The sequence below is a fragment of the Bacillus rossius genome, chromosome 1 (assembly GCF_032445375.1).
Source record: "Bacillus rossius redtenbacheri isolate Brsri chromosome 1, Brsri_v3, whole genome shotgun sequence".
Taxonomy (NCBI): domain Eukaryota; kingdom Metazoa; phylum Arthropoda; class Insecta; order Phasmatodea; family Bacillidae; genus Bacillus; species Bacillus rossius.
Genome location: NC_086330.1, coordinates 54633962 through 54656474, shown reverse-complemented (window position 1 = coordinate 54656474; position 22513 = coordinate 54633962). Strand labels below are relative to the sequence as shown.

The following is a 22513-nucleotide window of genomic DNA, read 5'->3' as shown; positions in this document are numbered from 1 at the left end:
AATGTTACGAACGTGAGCAGGGGCGCAGCGCGTGCAGTTTCGGAGCTGGCTGGCGGCCCCACACGGCCACTGATGTCACGTGGCCGCTGCAACGTGAGACGTGCCGCGCGCTTGGTAGATTACAAGGGTCGTCGCTTCCCCCCTCCTTCCCTCCACTCCCCGCGCGGCGCTCTGTCTCGGGGCAGTTATCTAACACCTGACAGCTGGGGAGTTCTGCGAGCTGCCGACGCCTTTCTCGAGAATTCTGCTGTCGCGTCAGCGCGGAATGACGCGACCGGCCCCAGCCGCGCTCGACACTTCTAGAAGTGGCGCCTGGGCCTATATAAGCCCGGGATGCCGGCCCCCGAGTGGAGTTCAGTTCCAGGACGAGTGTCTGGGCAATAGTGCCGCGGGTGCGGCGGAGTTCCGAGCGAAGCATTGAGGGGATCCTCGGCGAAGGGAAGTGCGGCGGCGGCGGCAGAGTGCAGCGATGGAGTCCTGTGACGGAGGTCAATGAAGGGTGCTGCGGCGAGAGTTGCGCCAGAGGTGCGGCCCAGTGAGGTGTGCAGTGTATAAAAACAGAGTGACTGGAGAGTAAACACTTTTAAGTGTAATTGATTATTAGGCATTTTTAGAAGATTATTTGTTAGTGATGTAAATATTAGCAATAAATAAAACTGTGTAGTAAAATTTTTAATTGGGCTATCCATTTACGAACCCAGTAGTTTTCCCACGACGATTATTGTTTTAATAATCGTAACAATACTTATACAAATAGTGACCTATTTTGTAGCACTTATGTAGGAATCAATAAAAACTTTTTTGTGTTTCATTTAACATTTGTTGATATTGTTGCATAATATTTATCAGGAACCACACCATCACGTGTACAATGTGTATGTACTAATGTTCATTAAAATTTCTTTGATATGCTTCTCAAATGACTTAAAAGGCTGTGAATGAAAACAAAGTTAGGTATCACTGTTGATACCACTTATGTGTGAGTGATTTACAAGTTTACATATCTTTTCCACCTCGAGATTTAATAAATGGTACGTTAAATATGGATCTTGATGGTATTTTAATAAATAATGGTTTGCAAATTAATCTTTTTAAGTCGCAGGTAAAATGCAAGGGACTAATGTTATGATGTCTAATAAATTCACTTAGCATCCCTGATAAAATCTTAGATAAACAAAAATTGGCCATTTAACCAGCAGGTTAAAACTTAGGTATCACCCTAACTCGTCACAGCATATAATACTGATAAGTAAAAAGGTGTTTGGCAATGTGCGTGGCCTAAAACATCTGATAAAAATGAAAAAGCTTCTGCCAACCTGTGTTAAAAATTATTTTGTTTAGTTTCTCATAATTCAATTTTTGATTACTGTGATACAGTTCATGGCAATTTGACCGAGGAGCAATGCAAAAGGTTGCAGCATATTTAGAATATGTGTGTCATTTTATTTATAATTTAAAGAGTCATGAGCACTTCTCCCATGTCACATTAGGTTCTTTTGGCTAAAACTTTAAAAATGACAATTCCATTGCAATTTACTTCTTAAGAAAATATTAATGACACAAACCCCTGTACTTTCTTGCTGACAAGTTTCAGTACCTTGGTTCACATCATGGTGTCGGCACGAGAGAAACTGTTCTTTGCTCATCATACAACATAAGACAGCTGTATACTCAAAATATTTTTCCATGACTACTGTACATACCTGGAACGAACTATCCAAGTCAATTAGACTTCAAATTCCCTATTAAAATTTTTATTTTTGAAATTGTCGAAGATACAGAAATAATAAAAATCCAAAATTTTTGTTTATATATATATACACACACACACACACACACACACACACACACACACATTCATAAAGGGCTGTAAATTTTCCCTAGTTGTAGTACAGCAAAAATTCACACATCATGTAAAAGCTAAGAGAAACAGCTTTTGATCGATATCCTACATGGCCTCCTTGTGACAGATTACTATTTCAAGGTCAGACACTGTAACTTTTAACATTGAATATCTCAGAAAAGTTTTATATATATATATATAGACACACACACACACACACACACACACAATTTATTGCTGTAGCATTTTTCTACCCATATGCCACTGCTATGGCAAGGAAGTGCGGAATTAACAGAAGAAGGCATGTTTTGGCACGGGCATATTATGTACAGTAATACTGTTTTTTCAGGTGCATAAATGTAATAATTTCACAAATATGTTTACAGGTTATCCTAGTGGTATAATGTTTCACTTTCGCAATTTCCAAAAAAATGTGAAAGTATACAATCAAGTGAAGCGCTTGGTTAATGTTAAGGCTGCGTACCAAAGGAAAATGATTTTATCTTAGTGGTGACCATCTCCAGAAAATATTTCCAACCTGTTGCTGTTCATAGGTCAACCTTCATAATTTTTCAATTACTTTACTTTTTTTCCATGGTAAACAACATCTCACTTCATCACTATTAGTATGCAATAACGTTTCTGATTGTAATATCACTGAGTTTTTTTCGGTATAGAATTTTGAGTTGCTAAAACACTCTGCTCTACCACATAAATTTAAATTCTCGTGCCATTTAATATGTTAGACAATTATTTCTGAATTTTATAAACACTCCAGGTTTTAGGCAAAATTGTTTGTATTTGGACCTTTAAACTTCTTAGGTTGGTTTATTGAAATTTTTCTTTCAACTAGTAAATCATGATTTTCACATTCTGGAACACCATAATAGTCTTTTATAACTTTACCAATTTTCTTAAATTTCTTTTTACCGTACTGTACAAAACATAATCTTTTTTATTGCAGAAGATTTGCCAAGAGAAAGTAATTCAGAATTCAGAATTTTCAAATTTGTGTCACTATCAGTCCATTTCTCACTCTGCACCTCTACCTCTGAATGATCTTCACTTAGTAACTCAGGTTCTGTCTCTCCATCTGTTTCAGTTATGGACCTAGCATTTCTGAAATATTTTTTCTGCATGAACTACATATTTTATGCTTTAATGCTATATTTGGATATTTCTGAATCATCCAAGTGTTTACTTTTCTAAGATTATTTCTGCACCTTGTCTGTCCACTTTTAATCTCAGAATTGCAACAAAAAAATTGACTTTTAAAGTCCATTTTGGTCAATGAAACTGTTTATTAAGGAAACTGATATAATTAATTTCAATTGTGCACTGATCATCAGACATATCTCAGAATTGAAATGACAGCAAATGTAAAATGGTTTAGTACGCTTTTTTATTGACTGTAATGATGTCTACCATTGGCTGTAACAAGAAGTGTTGCCATTGGCTATACGAATAAGCCCTTTCACAGATCAACATATCTTTACTAACGCAACAGAGACAAACAATACAACAATAGTAAACAAATACCGTACACACCCACCTCTCCCCACCAACCTTTGGAAGAGGCCACATGTCAATGAGGAAGGAGCGATGCTAACAGAAGCTCAATAACATTAGGGAGGAGATCGACCTGGAGTCTTGTTTCAATCCTTAGCCATAACCCTGATGGAACTAGGGCAGACTAAGCAAGATAATTCTGCAGTGGATCACCACTTCTGCAGAATGGAGGTGTATGGGCAGAACGACAACCAATCCGAACCCAAGTAAAAAATACCTGACCTGGCCATAAATCAAACCCAAGACCACCCAGAAGCACTGCTCACCAAGTATACAGGTCAGACCCAAAGACAATGTATATTTAAATTGCAAGAATTAATATACAAAGCATCAGACAACAATTTTGTGATCAAGCCTACTTACCGAGTTATGTCCTGGAAAAGATCTTTTATTTCTTCAGACACTTGTAGATGATCAAATTCCGAGGGATCATATGTTCTGCAACAAATCTAAATAGATATTACCTAATGAATAAGCTATTATAATCAGCTACACACAAACATCACTATTAAATCCCACACTCATAGGCACAAGGGGTTGTGGGATTAATAAAAGATATCTCGTACAATGTTCGGCAGCAAATCTATTACCTTTACACAATGATTACATTTAATAACTTCAAGCAATGCTGTACATTGTAAAATTAGATCAGTAATATTAAATTAAGTACATACTATGTATCGCTTGTAAACCCTTAGTTGCTGTAATCGCTAAGGCTTAATGCTCATATGAGGAGCATGAGGACATTGGTTTCATGCCAAACTGGAGTATGATATTTTAATGGACTGAGTAAATACCCAAATAGTTTGGATTCCACTATAATAGGCCTTCATTTGGAGTAACTGTGCAGCATAAACTCATTAGCCTTAATACCAGGGACTGAGATTTTATACTATCTCCAGGTTCTCCAAAAATTAAAAATTAGAAGGATAAAACAAATCTTTTACAATTGTATGTTTAATATAACTACTATTTCATCATGGAGGATTAAACCATAATATTAAGTACTACCTTAATTAAAAAAGAAAAAATTACCAACCTGAGATGGTTTTATCTGTATGGTTATTATAAAATTACTAACTTCAGGCCTAGCTGTTTATAGGAAGGTAGTTTCTTTTTCTTTTTTGAGAGTTCTAAATTGCTGTTCCTTCAACACTAACATTTATCTAATGAAGTAAATCTAATGTGTATCTAAAGCACAACTTGTTGAGCCACTGTTATGAAGTTCTACTACTACTGGGTGATAAAATTCATAGCAAACCTGGAGTCCAGGTCCTGGAGCCAGGAAAAGAAGTACAACGAAAGGTTGGGGACCATGCCCATGCCAGATGAGTAATTTTGACTGATTATTGAATGTTAATATATATATATATATATATATATATATATATATATATATATATATATATATATATATATATATATATATATATATATATAAAAATATACCAATGGAAAATTAACATCCAAAATAAGGTTATTTAAGACCAGTTGTAATAAGCTAAATTAAGAAGGAAAAAACACAGTTGAGCATTGGCCTTCAAAAAATATAGATAAGCATTGGTCTTCAAAAAATCATTCCTAAATCACACCAAATTAAATATGAAAATTAATCTAAAACCTATGCTAACTACAATTAGTTGATGGAGACTTCAATCCTGCCAATAAAATCATAAGTACAAGGCAAATGATGATGTGATCCCTTCTGTTTGGGATATTTGGAAGCAGAACTCTGTATTAAGTATACACACTAAATATCAGAGGTTATAACAAATTTATAAGCATATGAAACATCAAATCAAACATTGAGGCACAAAATATCATACCAAAGCTTTAAAATTTAGCTTAAAAAAATTATGTGACATACACGTGCAAATGTGTGAGTGCGAGGACAGGTAAGGAAGGTAATACCTCAAGATACAATACCACGTGACATCTTACCAAAAGACAGGTAATTAGGTAATTACTATAAATTAAATTTATCATCTTAAAAATATATGGGCTTATGCGATTATGAATCTGCTCCGCCTATTGGCATCTGCTGTGGGTCACTGGGACGGTTCGAGTTACTCTCTAACAAAAAACAGTTTCTTCTCTCTTCCTCAGACCTTTAATTTACCTTTAATTTAGAGAGTTAATATATCATTTCTGAGCATGTTTTAGATGTTTGGTAGTTCACAGCAAAACCACCTGGTGGAGACTGTTTGTTTAGTTGGTTAAAATTTGTTAATGTGAAATAGCTTCACAATGATACAAAACAACCTGGTGTTGAAAAGAAAGATTAAACATAGATAAAGATATTTGCTGGTCCAATATCATACTAACACACTGACTATGAAACTATTAATAATGAAAACAAGATAGCTAGCAGACTTACAGGTCTATGGGTCAGCTGCCTACCCATCCCTTGAAATCATTTCATTCAAAATAATTAAGACCTGCATTTGTAGAGCTACTGTAGGAGTTTAGGCCCCACTTGGAGTGCCAAATAACTATGTAGAGCTACTTCCTGCTTGAGGCCCCACACACTAAAACGTTGGGCTGAATAAAAACTGTGTAATAAATTTTATTTCTTAATTGTGTGGGTCTCCACTGGTAGTGTTGATGTCATGTAGGTCACAGTTAGGTGTCACTTGATTGGTTAGGAACATACATAAATACACACTGGGTAGGTGAAATTACAAATAACATAACACAACACTTCGAATATTAAATATAGAATTATTTTATTCCCAATGTAAAAACGATTTAAAAGGTTTCAATCTTATTAATATATTTAATTATTATTCATATTCAAACAACAACCTAACTTAACATTGACATCATAGGAATTCAATAAAAGTTCAATTACCAGGAGTTATGTTGCGCACATTTAAAATATTTTCAAAAGTCTTTATTTGGGTTCGTTGGCACTACACAGTTTTTAATTAATGTTTTTAGGGAACTTAAAATCAATTTACCTCGGCTAGTTAGGTTCAAAAGTCATCGGCAGAGCTCAGAGCCTCTCATCTATAGGACCACTGAGTCTGTTAATTAGTGTATAAATTCGTAAAATTTATGTCCAAGTATTATTTAAATCATCTATAAATGTCAATTAAATTCATGAGATCAAAGTTTATATTAAGTTTCGGCGACGATGCGACATAAAAACGGGAGTTGCGTGATTCGTGCATAAGATTAGAGACACAAAAATCTGGGCACTTTTATTACTCACGTTATTCACTCCTATATTATTTATCTTTTTAGATAAATCCTATTTCAATATTCTGAACTCCCTAATGGTTCATAATTATCATCCTCTATCCGGGATGCCTGATGCTAAATAGCTAATTTTCAGGATTTAAAATCGCCGACGTCACGAAGTTGCCGCTCATTCAGCTGGCCATTAAGAACTCTCTTTCTTACTAGTTTCCTCAAATAAACCAGTAAGACTAAACTTTTAAATGGTGGCCCGTGATTGGCCAAAAGGACCAATTCTGTTACTTAATTTCTTACCGAAAACGTGAACTCCGAACGCAACAATTGTGCGGATAACAAAATTTCACTTATAATTTAAATACATAAATATTAAAATAATAATTTACATAATAAAATCACGGCGTTAATTTTACCGTTTACAGATTCCAAGTCCATTAGTCCTTAGAGGGGTATCAACAATACATCGTTCAAATAGTCCGGTAAAAATCCAAAGAATCAATTTTCCATAGACATACATAACAAAATATTGTCGTTTCTGAAAATAAATAATATTATACATAGAGCAAACAAAATAAAATAAATCGTAAATAATAATAAATAAATAAACTGTCAAAACAAACATGTTGCAGTACACATTGTAGGGCGAAATTTGATAAACATTATAATCACATTCTTAAATTATTCCTGACAGCTTAAATTTTATGGTTAAAATTAGTTATTTTTACCATAAGTAACAAACTTGCATTACGAGATGTTGGAATAAATATTATTATTCTGTTTCAACTGTCTAGAAGATACGATTTTACAGTTGGGAATGCTAGCTTCATATTTACCTTTACTTTGTTGAAATTGACATTATCTAAACCTAAATATACAGGCTGCTTTTTGGCAAACTTGAGAGCAACTTCTGTTTCACATATGTGAAAACGGTAAATGATACAGAACAGTTTTGTTGTACAGATATCAGGGGCTTATGATGATGCGAAACCCAACATAGTGAACTGACTTGCTGTTAATAAAATTAATTCCAGAGGTGCCCGGAACAAAACCACAACCTCACTCTACATGATCGTGTTACGTTAGTAATAATGGCCACCAAGAACCCTCTTCCTACATGGAAACGTTTGTGAAGTTGACTGTGATATTCCTCTCATCGAACTTTTGTTACGGTTTGAAAATGAGTGATGTGTTTGAAACACAGCCTTACCATCATCATACAAGTGCCCTGTGTGGTCTCTAACTACCTAATTAATCATCTTATACATAATTCAGTAGATAGTACTTGACAGCCCATTGTAACTTAAAAAAATAAGTCACATGCAAGCGAGCTGCAGTGAATGTAATATTTATACGTATTTTAGTACCAAAGAATTTCTAGTAGGCTAAGTATGTTTGTTCTTTCCTTGTAGTTATGACACGCTTTTTTATTTGAAATTTTGTTTAGAACTGATTACTCTAATTATTTGCTGCAGTTAAAAACACTATTAGCTTTTAATATCTGGTCAGTTTCTTAACCTAATAGGTCATAATTCATTTTACTACACATGGACCCACATGCAAGGAGATCAAATGAATTAATTTTCTATCTCTTTCTGTTATTCTATTTGTTAGCAGAGAAAATGTTAACCTGTGTTAACTTTTAAAATTGAACTTTATTATTAAAAATACTAACTTTTTACAGTAGGTAGGAAACAATTGATGGAGAAACTGTACATATAAAGAAGCTTTTTAAAAATTTTTTTTTTTCTTTAAACAAATGAAAGGATTGTACATAATTTCCCACTTTTGTCCATGCAGTGGCGTACCGTGATTCGCGATTACATCTTGTCGTCAAATCTCTGACAAAGCGTGGTATCGGGCAATTGTCACAGACAGACGTTCACATGCAGTGATCGACATGTTAAGCACGTCCAACTATAGTTCCGTGTCAAAGTATTACCAAAACAGCATCTCTTTTGTCGCTCACCCTTCCAATGTGGTCGCCTGCACATCCAACTCTTCATCATCTTCTTCTTCGCTGTTGTCTGACTGATCGGAAACCCTCTGATTCAGATTGCGCGACAAAGATGACATCCGCGAAACTGAGCGCTTGGTTCCAGCCCCGAGAATGCTTGATGTGCCAGCCTTCAAACAAAAACATATCAAAATTTGATTAACGAGAGAGCCTACATATACATACCTATTGAAACTTTAGTTGCAATAGGTTCAGGGTTTAAATTATTACCAATGTATATAAGCTGATATAATTTATCTCAAGTAAATCTCAGCTAATACTTGAATACATTATCAAACTCTCAACATATATGTCTGACATAAACCATAAAATAAAAGGCGCCTATATTTATGTACATACATTAGAAGTTATATTTCTTTGGCATGATTAAATAAAACACCTAGTTAACATCTAAAGGAAAAGATAGCACAAAAATCTGTAACGTTAAAGAGAAACAACACAGTAATGAATTTCATAAAAGCCATTAATGTTCTAAAACCATATTCTCAAGTTAATAAATTGTAAGTAAATATGAAGAAAATGAAATTGATGTGTTCTCTTGTTTCAGCATTATTAGTTCAATTTTAAAAATATATATATATATATGAGCATATGTTTATCAATTTGTTTAATTCATTAACTATTTTTCATTAATTTGAAAATAAACCACAGCTTTGTTGTATATCTTGCATTTGAACATAATGGAACAAAATTTGCATCATATTTTAAATTTCCTAGTGTGTGCACATCTTGCTGCATGCTAAATTTCCACCTTAATGCTCCTAAAGGATTATAACTTCAAAAATGTATTTTTGGAACATGTTGTGTTTTACTTGTACAAATAAATTGTCATGGAAAAATTACCTTTTAAAAGATGCCTAATTTTTAAATGTGAAAGAATTTAAATAAAAATTTAAGAGGATATTAATTAGATCCTACCTTTCTTCACATTTTACTTTTCTGTATGAGATTACAAAACAGACAAGAGCAATAAACAACGAAAGGTATTATATTTCTTTCAGGTAATATGTCACACAATCGATTTTGTAAGTTACCGGTACAAGGAAACAATCTATTTTATATACTTGTATGAGATGAATGGTGAGTTTTAAGCTATATCTTTAATTTATTATAATTATTTAATTTATCTTTATCTGTGATTTTTTCACCATGAATTACTTTCACCGAACCTGAAACATCAACACGCCATCCATGAGTGGTTGATGGCATGGAAAATTCAGGCATGAGTACATGGTCGACATGAGAGAACAGGTCTCAGTTAACAGGACAGAAACTATGATAATGAGAGAGCGGTGAAATGAAATCACAAGTGACTTCCCACCCCATGGAACACCTACAACTGCTGCTGATTCTTTAAGGCTTGGTCTTCCTGCCCTGTTGGTATTTTAGTTTTCTTGTCATTCACTACTACTCACACAAGGCTATTGCTGTGAATTTATTACGGGTACACATTTGTATTTTTTAGGTCACAAATTCCATGAATTTTATTTGCAAGCTGAAAAATGTAACGTAAGTGATCAAGATTAAAAAAAAAGTGTAACACATTACATGTGATAGAAGTGAAACTTCTTTAGGATTTCAAACCTCGTCTCGTAAGTAAATCATATGGGTTAAAATGGCAAAGAGAGAAAGAAGACAATTTTCTAAATAAACATGAATTAACATAATGATTACTCACTTCAAAATAACTGCCTAGGATATCAATAAATAATTTAGTTACACAGCTAAAACAATACTCATAGCCTATAACATTGTTTAACAATATTGATTTAACCAAGTAATTAAAAAAAAAATACATAAGTACTTGAAAGAACACCATTTTTTTTTGCGAATATGGCCAGCGGCACGGTGCACAATAACCTTAAACTCTGTTGTGTTGCCCTATGCCCAAATACTCCCTTACTAGATGCCAGCAAGTCGGGAGGTGTCCGGCACAGGCGGGTCCCTACCGCCGCGACCCGCCTATCCCTGAAGCATGGCAGAGTTCAACCTGAGCCACACGCCAACACGTGGAGCCTGCTCAGGATTGGAACCCGACAAGTTCTCTGCACTGTACGCAACCTATTCTCCATCCTTTTTGCAATAGAAACATTACACAACGATGTTCCACGAAAACATTGAATTAAATTTCAGCCTTGAAATTTTACTCCCATCGTGCCCAAAGAAGCTTCACTTCAAAAATTTCATTACTTTCATTGCTATTAGCTAACATTTGGTAAATATTTGGGGCAAAGTCCTGACAAAACATAAATGCAAGAGAGCTATTATGGAAAATTAACAAGAAAGGCTCTTAAATTAAAGTAATGGAAACAAAAAGAAAACCAATACGGCAAGTGAAATCAAGCCTTAACACTGAGCACATAGATTCTTTATCCCCAGGTGTTGACTGCACTAATCACTAGCATTGCCCCTTTAAGGGGTCAAGTCATGTTCTCGAGGCACTGCAGAACTTTTGTCAATACATTCTTCTCAGACACCACTATTTATTTCAGGCTGAGAACGAGCACTAAAAGCATACAAGACTGCTCTATATCAACATGTCCATGATTCACTTTGAACGTACAAAAAATGACTGACTAAATAAAATAAAAAATAAAAATAATAAGCATGTTAGCACTATGGTTTTTCATGACAATATTTCCACTGTGGAAAGTACGTAAGCATTTTGTGTTCTCCTGAATTATGATTCAAGCTACAAGCGTAAAGAGGTTAGGAGTTAAAAAAAAATCATAATACATTGTTTGCAACCTACTGCAAACATAAATCCTTATTTGTTTGAAATAATGCAAAGTGTGCTTTACATGTATGACTTGATACTTTTTCCTCTCTTGTAAATGTGTAAAATACTTTAAAATTGTAAATACCAACTACAAACTGCTATGACATAACTATAAGGCAACAAATACATCTAAAATAATGTCATGCATTGCTACACTAAGCAATAATAATTTCTAAAAATTCAAAATTTTTAATCTGTTTCACATAATGCACAGCAGCTTACGAACATGAAAAAGATAGACATGCCGGAGGCAAATTTTCAGTTACTATTAGATTATTCATAACCAGTAATAACTTACCACAAAAATAGTTCAAAAATGGGATTATTTTTTTGTTTTGCTTGATAATATTCTGTGTCGCACAGTTAAGCACAGATAACAGTGGATACCAACTCAGAATTTGTGAATGTGAGTAATGCCGGGGTGTTACAATTATTGAATCCTACAAAAGTGATGCATCAGCTATCACAGTGTCTGAAAACTCAACGACTGAATGAAACAGGCCTGCATTGCTAAGGTGGACTAGCACAGTTAAGAAATAAAAATGTAAGCTAGTAATGGGGTAGCATTATTCACTGTCTCAAGTTACTACTGTGGATGCCTATGTTGTTAAATTGTGATACACACAGAAACGTTCTGGGGGATGATTATAAATAGGATGATCAATCAAATTATTCTTCAAATTATCTATGTGTCCTATTCAAACTTAATGGAAAGGAATGAAAAATATTTCTACAGATCATATTAAGCTTTCATTAAAGCAAACATTAAAGGCTAAGACCAAGAAATAATTTTCAGTGTGAAGAAATAAATCCTAAACAATAAAAAAATCTTTGCATGAAACAATTATTGTAGAAAAAAGTGCGTATGTAATGTCTTTATATACAAACTTTTATCTGAGTAACATTTTCATAAACATAATATGTCAATGAGTACCAGACCCATTCATAAAAATTACTTTTAAAAACTATTAAATTAATTCATCTTGTAAAAGAAAACCAAACCATCTTGGGTCAGCACAGTCATGATATTCAGAACCCATCCTACAGCCCTACATATGAATTTATAAATTTTTCTCAAGTTGACACATCTTTGTTGATTAACTGCATTGAATTCTGATGCTGTTTACACATAAGGTACATGCATGGTATTGAGTTATAGACCAGACAAATAGGCTGACTGAATGCCTAAAAATGGTAAGAAGAAAATTATCTGACGCCTTAAAAAAAATTTGGGATTTGTTAACTATAAGTAAACAAGCATTTAAAAATTGGCATAACGGCACTAAAATGAAACCACTGCAAAACTAAGTATACTATACTGATTAATTTAAGTACTTAGATTTGAGAGATTCATGCAAAACCGCTAAAGACCTACAAAACATATTGTGCATGCAGATGCAACAATCATAAAGGAGGAATTCATACCTGCTGGTCATAACAATCTTGTAACCCATGCCCATATGGTAACTGAACATTGGATACGTCTTGAAAACTGTAGTCAGTACCGTCTGGAGAGAGTGATCTCCCATCTCCTGCATCGAAACTGCCGTACATATGCGACGACAGCTACAAGAGAGCCCAGACTGTACAAGATGTGTCAGTCCACCCAAAGTGCCAGTCTACAAGTTCATGCCTCGATCATGTTTGTTTAACTTGTTATTTATGTCTCGCCCGCAACAAGGTCATCAGAGAGCATATAACTAGGACACAGAAATACTTAAGGATATCCCCCTTTCATAAAATAATTAAAAATTCCCATTTTTTTTACATTCACTAAAATGTTTTCGAATTATTCCCTAAGACCTCATGATACTTCCAGTAGTTTACCAGTAGTGTAGGCTACCGTTTTAACGGGTGGTTAAATTAGGTTAGTTTAGCTACATTACAACTACTCTGATATCTGAGAATAGTCGGTTGGGTTATATATAAACACTTAAAATACTTCAAGATTGTGTGAACAGCTGGCTTAGTTTGAGAAGATATTTTGTTTAATGTGACTGGTAAGTACCTTTGACTGAAACAATCAAAAGGAGGTTTCTTGTATTCATCCAATATTTGCACAATGCTGCCCTAACTGGAATCCAATTTGCACCTAAAAAGAAATTAACACAGCTTTCATTGTACAGCTGAATAGTGTACATATCTCATAGGTACTTCTATGAAGGCAGTCTCATGGCCAGGATGAAATAACCAATAGAATAATTTGTACACTGCCAATTTGAGGCCTATCCTGCGAATATAAAAATATTGAGCAATCCTACAAAATTTTGGCAGCTATAAAAGCTTTCACCCTTAAAACTATCATTATTTAAGGCCAGTAACATACAAATTTTTTAGAACATAAAAAGATTTTATAAAATGTTTTCACCCTAAATATAACACAATTTCTGTTAATTTCTGCACTTGTGTTGCTTTGCTTGAAATTAACCAGCATATTATTGATTTTTTTCTGCAAATGGGCAAAAAAAAAAAAACCAGTGGCAAGCATTCTCCCTACTTCCCTCTCACTTTTCTCAATTGCATAACACTCCCAGCCAACACACACTCCTCCCCCAATATATTCCATTTCCTTACCATTATCACTACCACAGAATTTCTCCCCCTTTCCATTCTTCTTCTCTCCTTAAAGTCCTTGCTATAATTCTACCTCCTACTTCTATGCATCCCCATTGCACCTCGTTTCCCCAGCTCTCCCCCCCTCCCACCCAACTCAGCACTTGGTACATCCTAACTAGCCTCTCATTATGCCTTCTGACCATTAGGGTCTCTCACCCCACTTCCTTCATCAGCTCTGTTGGACTATTAAAACTATCTCCCTTTCCATCACTCACTATCAATTCTCCTCTACATACCCTTCACCCACCTAGCTGCCCTCCTCTGCACCCCTTCCAGCTTCCTCTCAAGTCTCAAGCACTGCTGTATGTGGGTCCCACACTGCTGCAGCAGCACTGTGTAATCTAGCATGGTGCAAAACCACTGGTGAATATACCTTTTCCTTTAAATTACTGCTTTCTCTCCTAAGCACTCATCCCATCATGCACAGGGCCTGTCTGCTCTTCTTAGCAACCTTATACACTTCCTCTTCCCACCCCAGAGGCCTAACCTATTACAACTCCCCAGTGGTATACCCTCTTATTAACATTCTTCTTCCCAGTACCACTACTTTCGTCTTGCCCATATTTATCTTCATGCCATTTCTCTCCACACACACTTCCAGCCTATTAAAATCCTCCTGCAACCCTACCTTCTCAGCAACCCCATACACTATGCAGTCATCCGCAAAGACATTCATAAGCCCTTCTATTCCCTCTCCTAAACCGTTCACCATGATGGTGAAGAGCAGTGGGCCGAGCAAATTGCCCTGCGGCACCCCTGATAAGACACTTCCCTCCTCAGACATCTCATCCTCTACATGTAGGTACCCTCCGTGTCATGTTCCTACTGGAAATCACCAATCCATTCCACCGCCCTTCTGTCCCTTATGGATCACACACTTTCTTCAATTTCTCATGGGAAACCTTCAAAATCTATGAAACAGGCATCGATCTGCTGTCCCATGTCTACTCTACTTCACTAACTCCTCCAGCAGGCCCGTCAGCTGTGTTTCGCTTGAGTGGCCCCTCTGGAAACCATGCTGTCTCTTGTCCAGCCACTGCCTCCTGTCTATCTCACCTACTACATACCTGTGCACTAGTCTCTCCATGATCTTTCCTTCTGCTGATGTAATACTTTATTGCTTCCTTTTTTGTATATACATTCAACCACCGCCTCCTGCCATTCCTACGGTAATTTACTCTCCTCCAGTGATCTGTTGAATTATACCCCCAGGTACATTGCCATGGCTTCTCCCTCCAGTTTTACCAGTCCATTTGTTTATTCCATCCTAGCCTATGGCTTTCCTTTTATCTTGGTTTATTCCTTCCTTACCTTCAACTGTTCCTCATATTGCTCTGTACCTTGCTCTGCCCTAATCCCTTCCCACTGTTTTCCTGTCTCAAACACTGACAGGTACTGCTTTGCCACCATGTCCGCCTTCACCTTGGTTCCCACTGCAACTTCCCCTTCCTGATTCTTAAGTATCGGTATCACTGCACCTGTGACCTTCGTAATCCTAACAAACACGTACAACTACTGCCAGTTTTCCTTGATTCCCTGCACCATCAAATCTCCTAAATACATTTACTTCACTATTTTAATTTCTATAGTCATCTGTTTTGAAATTCCTTTTAATCTGTCCAATACTATCTCCTTTCCTCTCTTCCTACCCAATGCATGTAACCTTCTCCCCTTCCTCTTTAATTTTAGGATTTCCCTACAATAAAAAGGTGGGTAACTCCCCACTTTGATCATTTTCCATGGTACATATTGTTCCTGTGGACTTCCTAGAATATCCTTAAACACACAAAATCTATCTGGTCAAAATCTATCTAAATACTCCTCCACCCTTGTTTGTACTGCCCTCCCAAACCACCATATTGATTTACCCCTGCTTTTTGTGACCTGCTCCAAGCAGATCTCTACTATGGGTATATCATTGTCACTTATTCCTTCCACCATCTAGCTAGCTCCTCAGGTTTGACATTACCACATTCAATATTGATTCTTCTGCTCCCCCACCCATCCTTGTATTCCCCAGCACTACCCGGTTTAGACTCATATTCACTAGTTTGGTTACCCTCCACTGCCCCAAAAGCCCTACTAGTGCCTTACAACACTCCCACTGGATCCCTGGGAGATTATGTTATTCACTACCACTACCAGGCTGCTCTCCTTCAGCATATCTGGCTTCTCCAGCAACATCTCCACTTCCATTCCCCCCATCGCCCATTAGCCTGTAAACTGCAAACAGCTGCATTTTCCTCTTTTTACCTGTAACCTCCAGATGAAGCACCTCTTTCTGTTCCAACCATTTGACTTCCGCCTCCAGCTCTCCCCGTACGAGAACCATTACCCATCCACCTCTCAAACTTCTGTCTTTTCTGAATACTGTGTATCCCTCTATTTCCCAATCTGTAACTTCTCCATCGTCTTAACTGCTGCTACTACTATCTCAATCACATACCTATAGCTCTACTACTGACTATTGCTTGTTTACTTTGTTTACCTTTACCATTGGAGATATATCACGATCTTCGTCAATTTTATGTATCGACATTGTTGTAAATAATTTGCATTCACCAGTTAACCAAACTCATAAAGTAATAAACAACAATTTAACAAATCAGAAATATTTTAAAAACATGGTAACGTCAGGGTAACATCAATAACTGAGTTTTCCTTTGCGTTGCCAAGGCAACACAATTTCTCCCTCCCTCTTTTTTCATGCGACCACCAAAAAAACGATGAAATGAAACTACGTTTCTAGTTTATTGGGATAGAGTTTATACTGTTGTGTAAATATAGATATTATAAAATTTGCGCATTCTACTAAAAGTATATAATACTGTCTATAATTTTATTTAAATTAAATTTGTTAAATATAATCAACCCACCTTATGAGAATGAAGGTTATATTCATAGAGGTTTGAATTCATTCTATGGGCGCGGTTACACGGTAGTCTGAACTACTTCAGGTGAACATGTTCAGCTGTTGAGTGCGGTTACACCAACGACCTAGGTGAACATGTTTCTTTCGAGGCCATTTCCCATTTAACTTAAACAGGTTGGCAAAGTACCCTCGGCTTCTGGTCCCTGATTCCCCGTTTACGTAATAGTCCTGTTGTGCCCGTTCTGCTCTCGTCGGTGAGGTGTGGGTCCAGGCCGACGTGGCCGGGACCGGGAAATACGGGACCTGGAGGGAGAGTGAGGTGAGGAGGAAGAATGGTAGGCGAACCAAGGATAACTCGATGTTAACAGTTCTACGAGCCCCTTTTATTGTAGTTTTGAGAGCCTGCCGCAGCCTGGCGGATCCGTCGCGGAACGAGCGCCCTTCCCACGACGACCCGGACTCCCGGAAGACCGTCCTGTCTGTTAGCACGTCCAGACACTGACTGCAAATTTCCCCACGTAACAATGTCCCCGATTAAAGTCGCTCCACAAAGATGTGTGATACGTGCGCGGTCCGTTACGTAAAAATTCTCGCAATGACGGCGAAGGTTCGGCGGTTCGTGACTACGCTTACGCGTTCTAGGACGTTCGACTGATGACGTAACTCGTAACTCATAAACTCAACCGGGTGAGTGACTCGGCAGATGCAGCTCAGCTACCGCGACAACCCGTGCATTGGCACTGTCGCCGGAACACGAGCTCGGAAGACGCGCCTCGCGATCAGCGCGGAGCAGCATGCACGTCTGTCCCTGAACGAGCCCTGAGCATCACTGCCCTTCCCCGCCCGCCAGCGGGCCGAGGCCCGCGGGCCGCGGGGGACGGGGAGGAGAAATCGGCCGGCATGGGAAAGGCCCCCCCTCGAGAAGCGCCAGGCTGCGATTACATACTAGCACTGCGAAATATTTGAGAAAATTACAAGATCATTTACACACTTGACGAAACATTAATCAAAAGTAAATTTACACAAGAATTAATAAATTACGATTACATTATTTACACACTTATTGAGGTTCGCGACCATTTGAAAAATACATAAAGCGGAATTATTTGTAACACTAAAGAAGCCCACTGGCATGCTAGGGCGCACGCGGGTGCGTCCCTGGCCGTCGCACTACACATATGGTGCACTGGGGGGACAGACTCCCTCAGGCCCACGTCGGTGGCCAGGTACGGCCTCTGCAACTGGGAGGGTACGACGACTGTCGTCATATGCCCCCCCTCTCCCCAGGGCCGTCCTGGCCCCAGACGTCGACCTAGACCGGCAGCTGCGTCCGCGTCCAGCCACGTGTCTGGTCGTCGGAGTCCGTCACGTCATTCCGTATGGGTCGGGCAAACTGGGGCAGGAGCTGCATCACGCTGAAGCGTAGCCCACCGACGGCCGTCTGTCGTACGTCTCGGGACTTATACTGACCCCCCCACTCGTAGTCCCGGAGGTAGTGAGGGGCCGTTTTCTCACGCGTGGACCGGCGCAACGCCGGTCCTCTCCCTGCATGAGCGGTCGTCATCGGCTCCCCAGAAGGCAAGTCCAGGACCACCTGCTGGGCCCTGTCGACATCGCCCTCCCCACTGAGGAGCCGGACCGTTACCCCATCTGTCACGTCCTTGCTCACGTCCGTCCTTGTCACCCGCCGTTCCCAGGGGTGGACGCATCTCCGTCCACGCCTCTGGACAGGCTCCGGCAAAGTCACTACTGGATCACTCAGGTCGAACAGGTCACCCTGTGCAGTGTCGTCATGCGTCACGTCCTTGATGAGCGGTCTGTCATTAACGTTGGCGTTGGCGTTGACGTCATCGGGCGGAAGTACCCGGTCCACAAAGCGCTCCAGCTCTGCCATATTCGCGCCACGCGGGCCCCTTCCGCCCCTCCTTACGGGCGTCCTTGCCCCACCCCCTATCGCCAGCCGAGAGCCACCGTCTCCTCCCTGATGTCCCCTCGTAGGGGGCTGAGTCGGTATCGTCGTGCGGGCCCGTTCGTGCGTCGTGCCCCGTGTGTCATCGTCTCAGTCAACGCCCCCGCTTACAACCCGCCGTGACTTGGGGTGGGCGTGTCCTCGTCGACGTCCCTGATCCAGCTCCGGTGGCATCACCACGGGGTCACCGAGGTTGACCAGTATTCCTACGGTGACGTTGTCATTGGCCCGGTCCCTGACCACTGGCCCACTGCCATCGTGGCCGGCCCCGTGTGTCCCGTCCCATGTGTCATCGTCCTCGTCAACATCCCCGCTTACCACCCGCCGTGACCTGGGGTGGACGTGTCCCCGTCGACGTCCTTGGCACAGCTCCGGTGGCGTCACCATGGGGTCCCCGAGGTCGACCAGTATTCCTACGGCGACGTTGTCTTTGGCCCTGTCCTTGACCACTGGCCCACTGCCGTCGTGGCCGCCATCGTGTGTCCCGTCCTGTGTGTCATCGTCCTCGTCAACTTCCCTGCTTACCCCTAGCCATGACATGGAGTGGGCGTGTCCCCGTCGACGTCCCTGGTCCGGCTCCGGTGGTGTCACCATGGGGTCACCAGGGTCGACCCGTACTCCTACGGTGACATCACCATTGTCTCCGTCCTCGACCACTGGCCCGCTGTCGTCGTGGTCATCCTCGTCGTGTGGCTCGTCTACCAATTGGATGTCGTCTCTGTGTACTTTAGTCGTTCGTCCGTCGGCGCGAAGTACGAGGTACGTGGTGGTCCTCAGTCTGTCAACTACTTCCTGCGGTCCCGACCACTTAGAAGCCAGACTAGCGCAGAAGCCCCTCACGCCAGACGACAGGTGGTGACACCTGAGAAAAACCAGCTGGCCAGGCTCCAATTGTCCTGGGGGCTGGTGCGTCTGCGGTGTGCGGTGGGCCAGGTAGTCAGCCTGGCGACGTCGGGCGTCCTCCAGCAGATCGTCCGTGGTCAAATCGTGCGAGTCAGGGAGTGTGCGTGCTTCCCCGGGCAGGGCGAGGTTTCGGCCCTGCACCAGTTCAGCGGGGGAGTGGCCCATGACAGCGTTCGTCCGGCGGCGCAGACAAAACAGCAGCGTCGGCAGGTGCAGGTCCCACTTAGTGTGGTCCTCGTCCAACCGGATGCGCAGCTGAGTCTTAATGTCCTGATTCCGCCTTTCGGTCGGATTCGCGCGCGGATGGTAGGTGGGCGTTGTGTGAGGCTCCACCCCCCATCCCGCGCAGGACATTCGCCAGTTTCTCCCCGTGAACTGCACCCCGTTGTCCGTCAGCAGGAGACGTCCGTGACCACAACAATGAAACGCCGGCCACGGGACGTGCGAGGATACGGCCCCATGATATCAACCGCCACGTTATGGAAGGGATCTCGGGGCCGTCGCGGGACCTGTTGCTCCTTGCCGTCGGGTCGTCTGGACTTCCGCTCCTGGCAACGCAGGCAGGCCCGCATGTAGCGTCTCACTTCTGCCGCGTCGCCAGGCCAGTGGAACGTCCGTCTGACCTCACGCAGCGTCTGCTCTGCACCTGGGTGTCCCGCCAGGGGGTGGTCATGCAGGTAGCCCATGACCCAGCGCCTCGCCTCGGGCGGCACGTGGGTCTGCCACCTGCTCGTCCTGTGAGCCCCCTTGGTCTGGAGCACCCCGTCCAGTTTCCGGCAGCCCGGTACCACTCCTTCCCCGCACTCTGTCAGTCGAGTCTGGGTGTCGTGGTCCCGGAGCTGTGCATCGTGGACCCACTTTAGCAGTTCAGTCATAGTCTCTGGTCTCGCGTCCGGCGCAGGGGCAGTGGAGCTGGACAGTGCGTACAACGCACACAGTCGCAGCACCAAGTCCTCGACCCCTCGTTCACGCTCAGGGAGGAGCACTTCCTCCCAGCCCTGGTAGTCGTGGAACTCATTCTCAGGGTCCGGATTCCGGGACAGCTCGTCGGCCAGCTGATTTTCACGTCCAGGAACGTGTTCGACCGTGAACGAGAATTCCTGGATCAGCATGGCCCACCGAGTGAACTTAGACTTCGGGCCCTGAGCGGAGTCTAGCCAGCGGAGGCATTGGCTGTCGGTTCTCAGCGTGAATGAGCGCCCCTCGACGTGGTGACGGTACTGCTGCAGGGCCCAGACCACCGCAAGACACTCCTGCTCATTCACGTGATACCTCCGTTCAGCCTGCCCAAACTTGGCGCTGGCATACTCGATCACGCGTCTCACGCCCTGGTCATCCATCTGGTACAGTACCGCACTTATCCCCTCCTGACTCGCATCTGTCTGGATGAAGATGGGGTGGCTGGGCACCAGGCGCGAGAGCGTGTGACAGTTCCTGAATCGGTGCTTCACCTGTCGCAAGGCCTCGTCTGCGGCGGGGGTCCACCGGAACTTAGCCTTTGGCGACAGTAGGTCCGTCATCGGGGCCGTGATCGTGGCGAAGTCGGGGACAAAGGACCGCAGCCAGTTGAACAGCCCCAGCAGCTTCTGGAGCTGCTTCCTGGTATTCGGTGCCCCCTTTACCTCGATAAGCTCCAACTGCTCGGGTCTGGGGCGGCACCCCTCCGCTGTCACTATGTGCCCCAGGAACTCGATCTCAGTGGCCCCAATGTGACATTTCTTTGGGGCACACGTCAGTCCGTGTCTGGCCATACGTTCTAGCACCAGTGCCAGATGGTGCGCGTGCTCCTCCCACGTCCTGGACCAGATGATAACGTCGTCCAGATGGGCACTGGCGAATTCACCAATGTACCCATCCATAACATGTACCATCAGGGCCTGGAACATCGCAGGGGCATACATGAGGCCAAACGGCATGGCACAGAACTGGTATCGCAGTCCGTCTGGTGCTGTGAATGCCGTCTTAGGGCGGTCCTCTGGGCATACTGGCACCTGCCAGTACCCCGATTTCAAGTCAAGTGTCGTGAAGATGGTTGCGTCCCCCAGTCCGGCTAGAGCGCCCGTGATGTTGATCTGCAGGGGCAGGGCGGGGATGGTCAGTTTGTTTACCGCCTTGAAGTTTACTCAAAAGCATAAACTTCCGTCCGTTTTGGTGGCCAGCACCACCCGCGAGTTGTACGGGGAGATGCTGGGTTCAACCACTCCGTCACGTAACATCTCGTCAATTTGAGTATGTATGGCCCCCTGTTCTCAGATGCCAAATCCGTACACCTTCTCAAAGGGGGGGGGGGGCGGTGCGGTACCATCGGTATCCGGTGCTCAGTCACGTTCGTCCGTCGTAGCCGGTTCGCGGCCACTAATACCTGTGCCTGGGAGGTGAGGACACTGTTGATGGCGTCGACGTGTTCCTCGCGGACACCGTGCTGAAGATCCTCCAGGCGGATGACTGACTGAGGGGGACTGGGAGGAACCTGGTGTACGCCGTACACTGTCCAGCGCCCCCGGGTGCCGAAGTGCATCGGCCCAGCTCGTACTTCCATGGTGGCCTCGACCTCGTACAGCCACGGGACTCCCAGGATCAGCCCCTCGCGGAGCTAGGTACCACCCAGGCCTCGATGTGGCAAACGTGACCAACGATGCTCAATGTTTCCTGAGTGATGCCCCCTGCTGCGACGACGGCATCCCTGGTGGCCAGCTGCACCAGCTCCCTCCGCGGGGTCACCGCCTCCACTCTCACCAGGTGGGCCGTGA

The 22513-nt window shown here is 42.0% G+C and overlaps 1 protein-coding gene across 9 annotated transcripts in view; it reads right to left on the bottom strand.

Annotated features, from left to right (window-relative positions):
- The window catches only part of LOC134536161 (intraflagellar transport protein 46 homolog), a 50533-nt gene extending 33798 nt beyond the window's left edge, over nt 1-16735 (bottom strand). For 2 of the 9 annotated variants that reach the window (XM_063375794.1, XM_063375811.1), the window contains exons 1-4: nt 16508-16719; nt 12829-12969; nt 8577-8734; nt 3776-3850 (exon numbers count right to left, since the gene is read on the bottom strand). In XM_063375794.1, the coding sequence (XP_063231864.1) occupies nt 3776-3850; nt 8577-8734; nt 12829-12969; nt 16508-16558 (425 nt within the window). In that variant the 5' untranslated portion in view covers nt 16559-16719. Of the gene's footprint in view, nt 1-3775; nt 3851-8576; nt 8735-12828; nt 12970-13411; nt 13496-16507 lie in introns of all 9 variants that reach the window. The other 7 variants (XM_063375802.1, XM_063375818.1, XM_063375833.1 and 4 more) reach the window with 5 other exon arrangements.
- Between the last annotated feature and the right edge of the window lie 5778 nt (nt 16736-22513).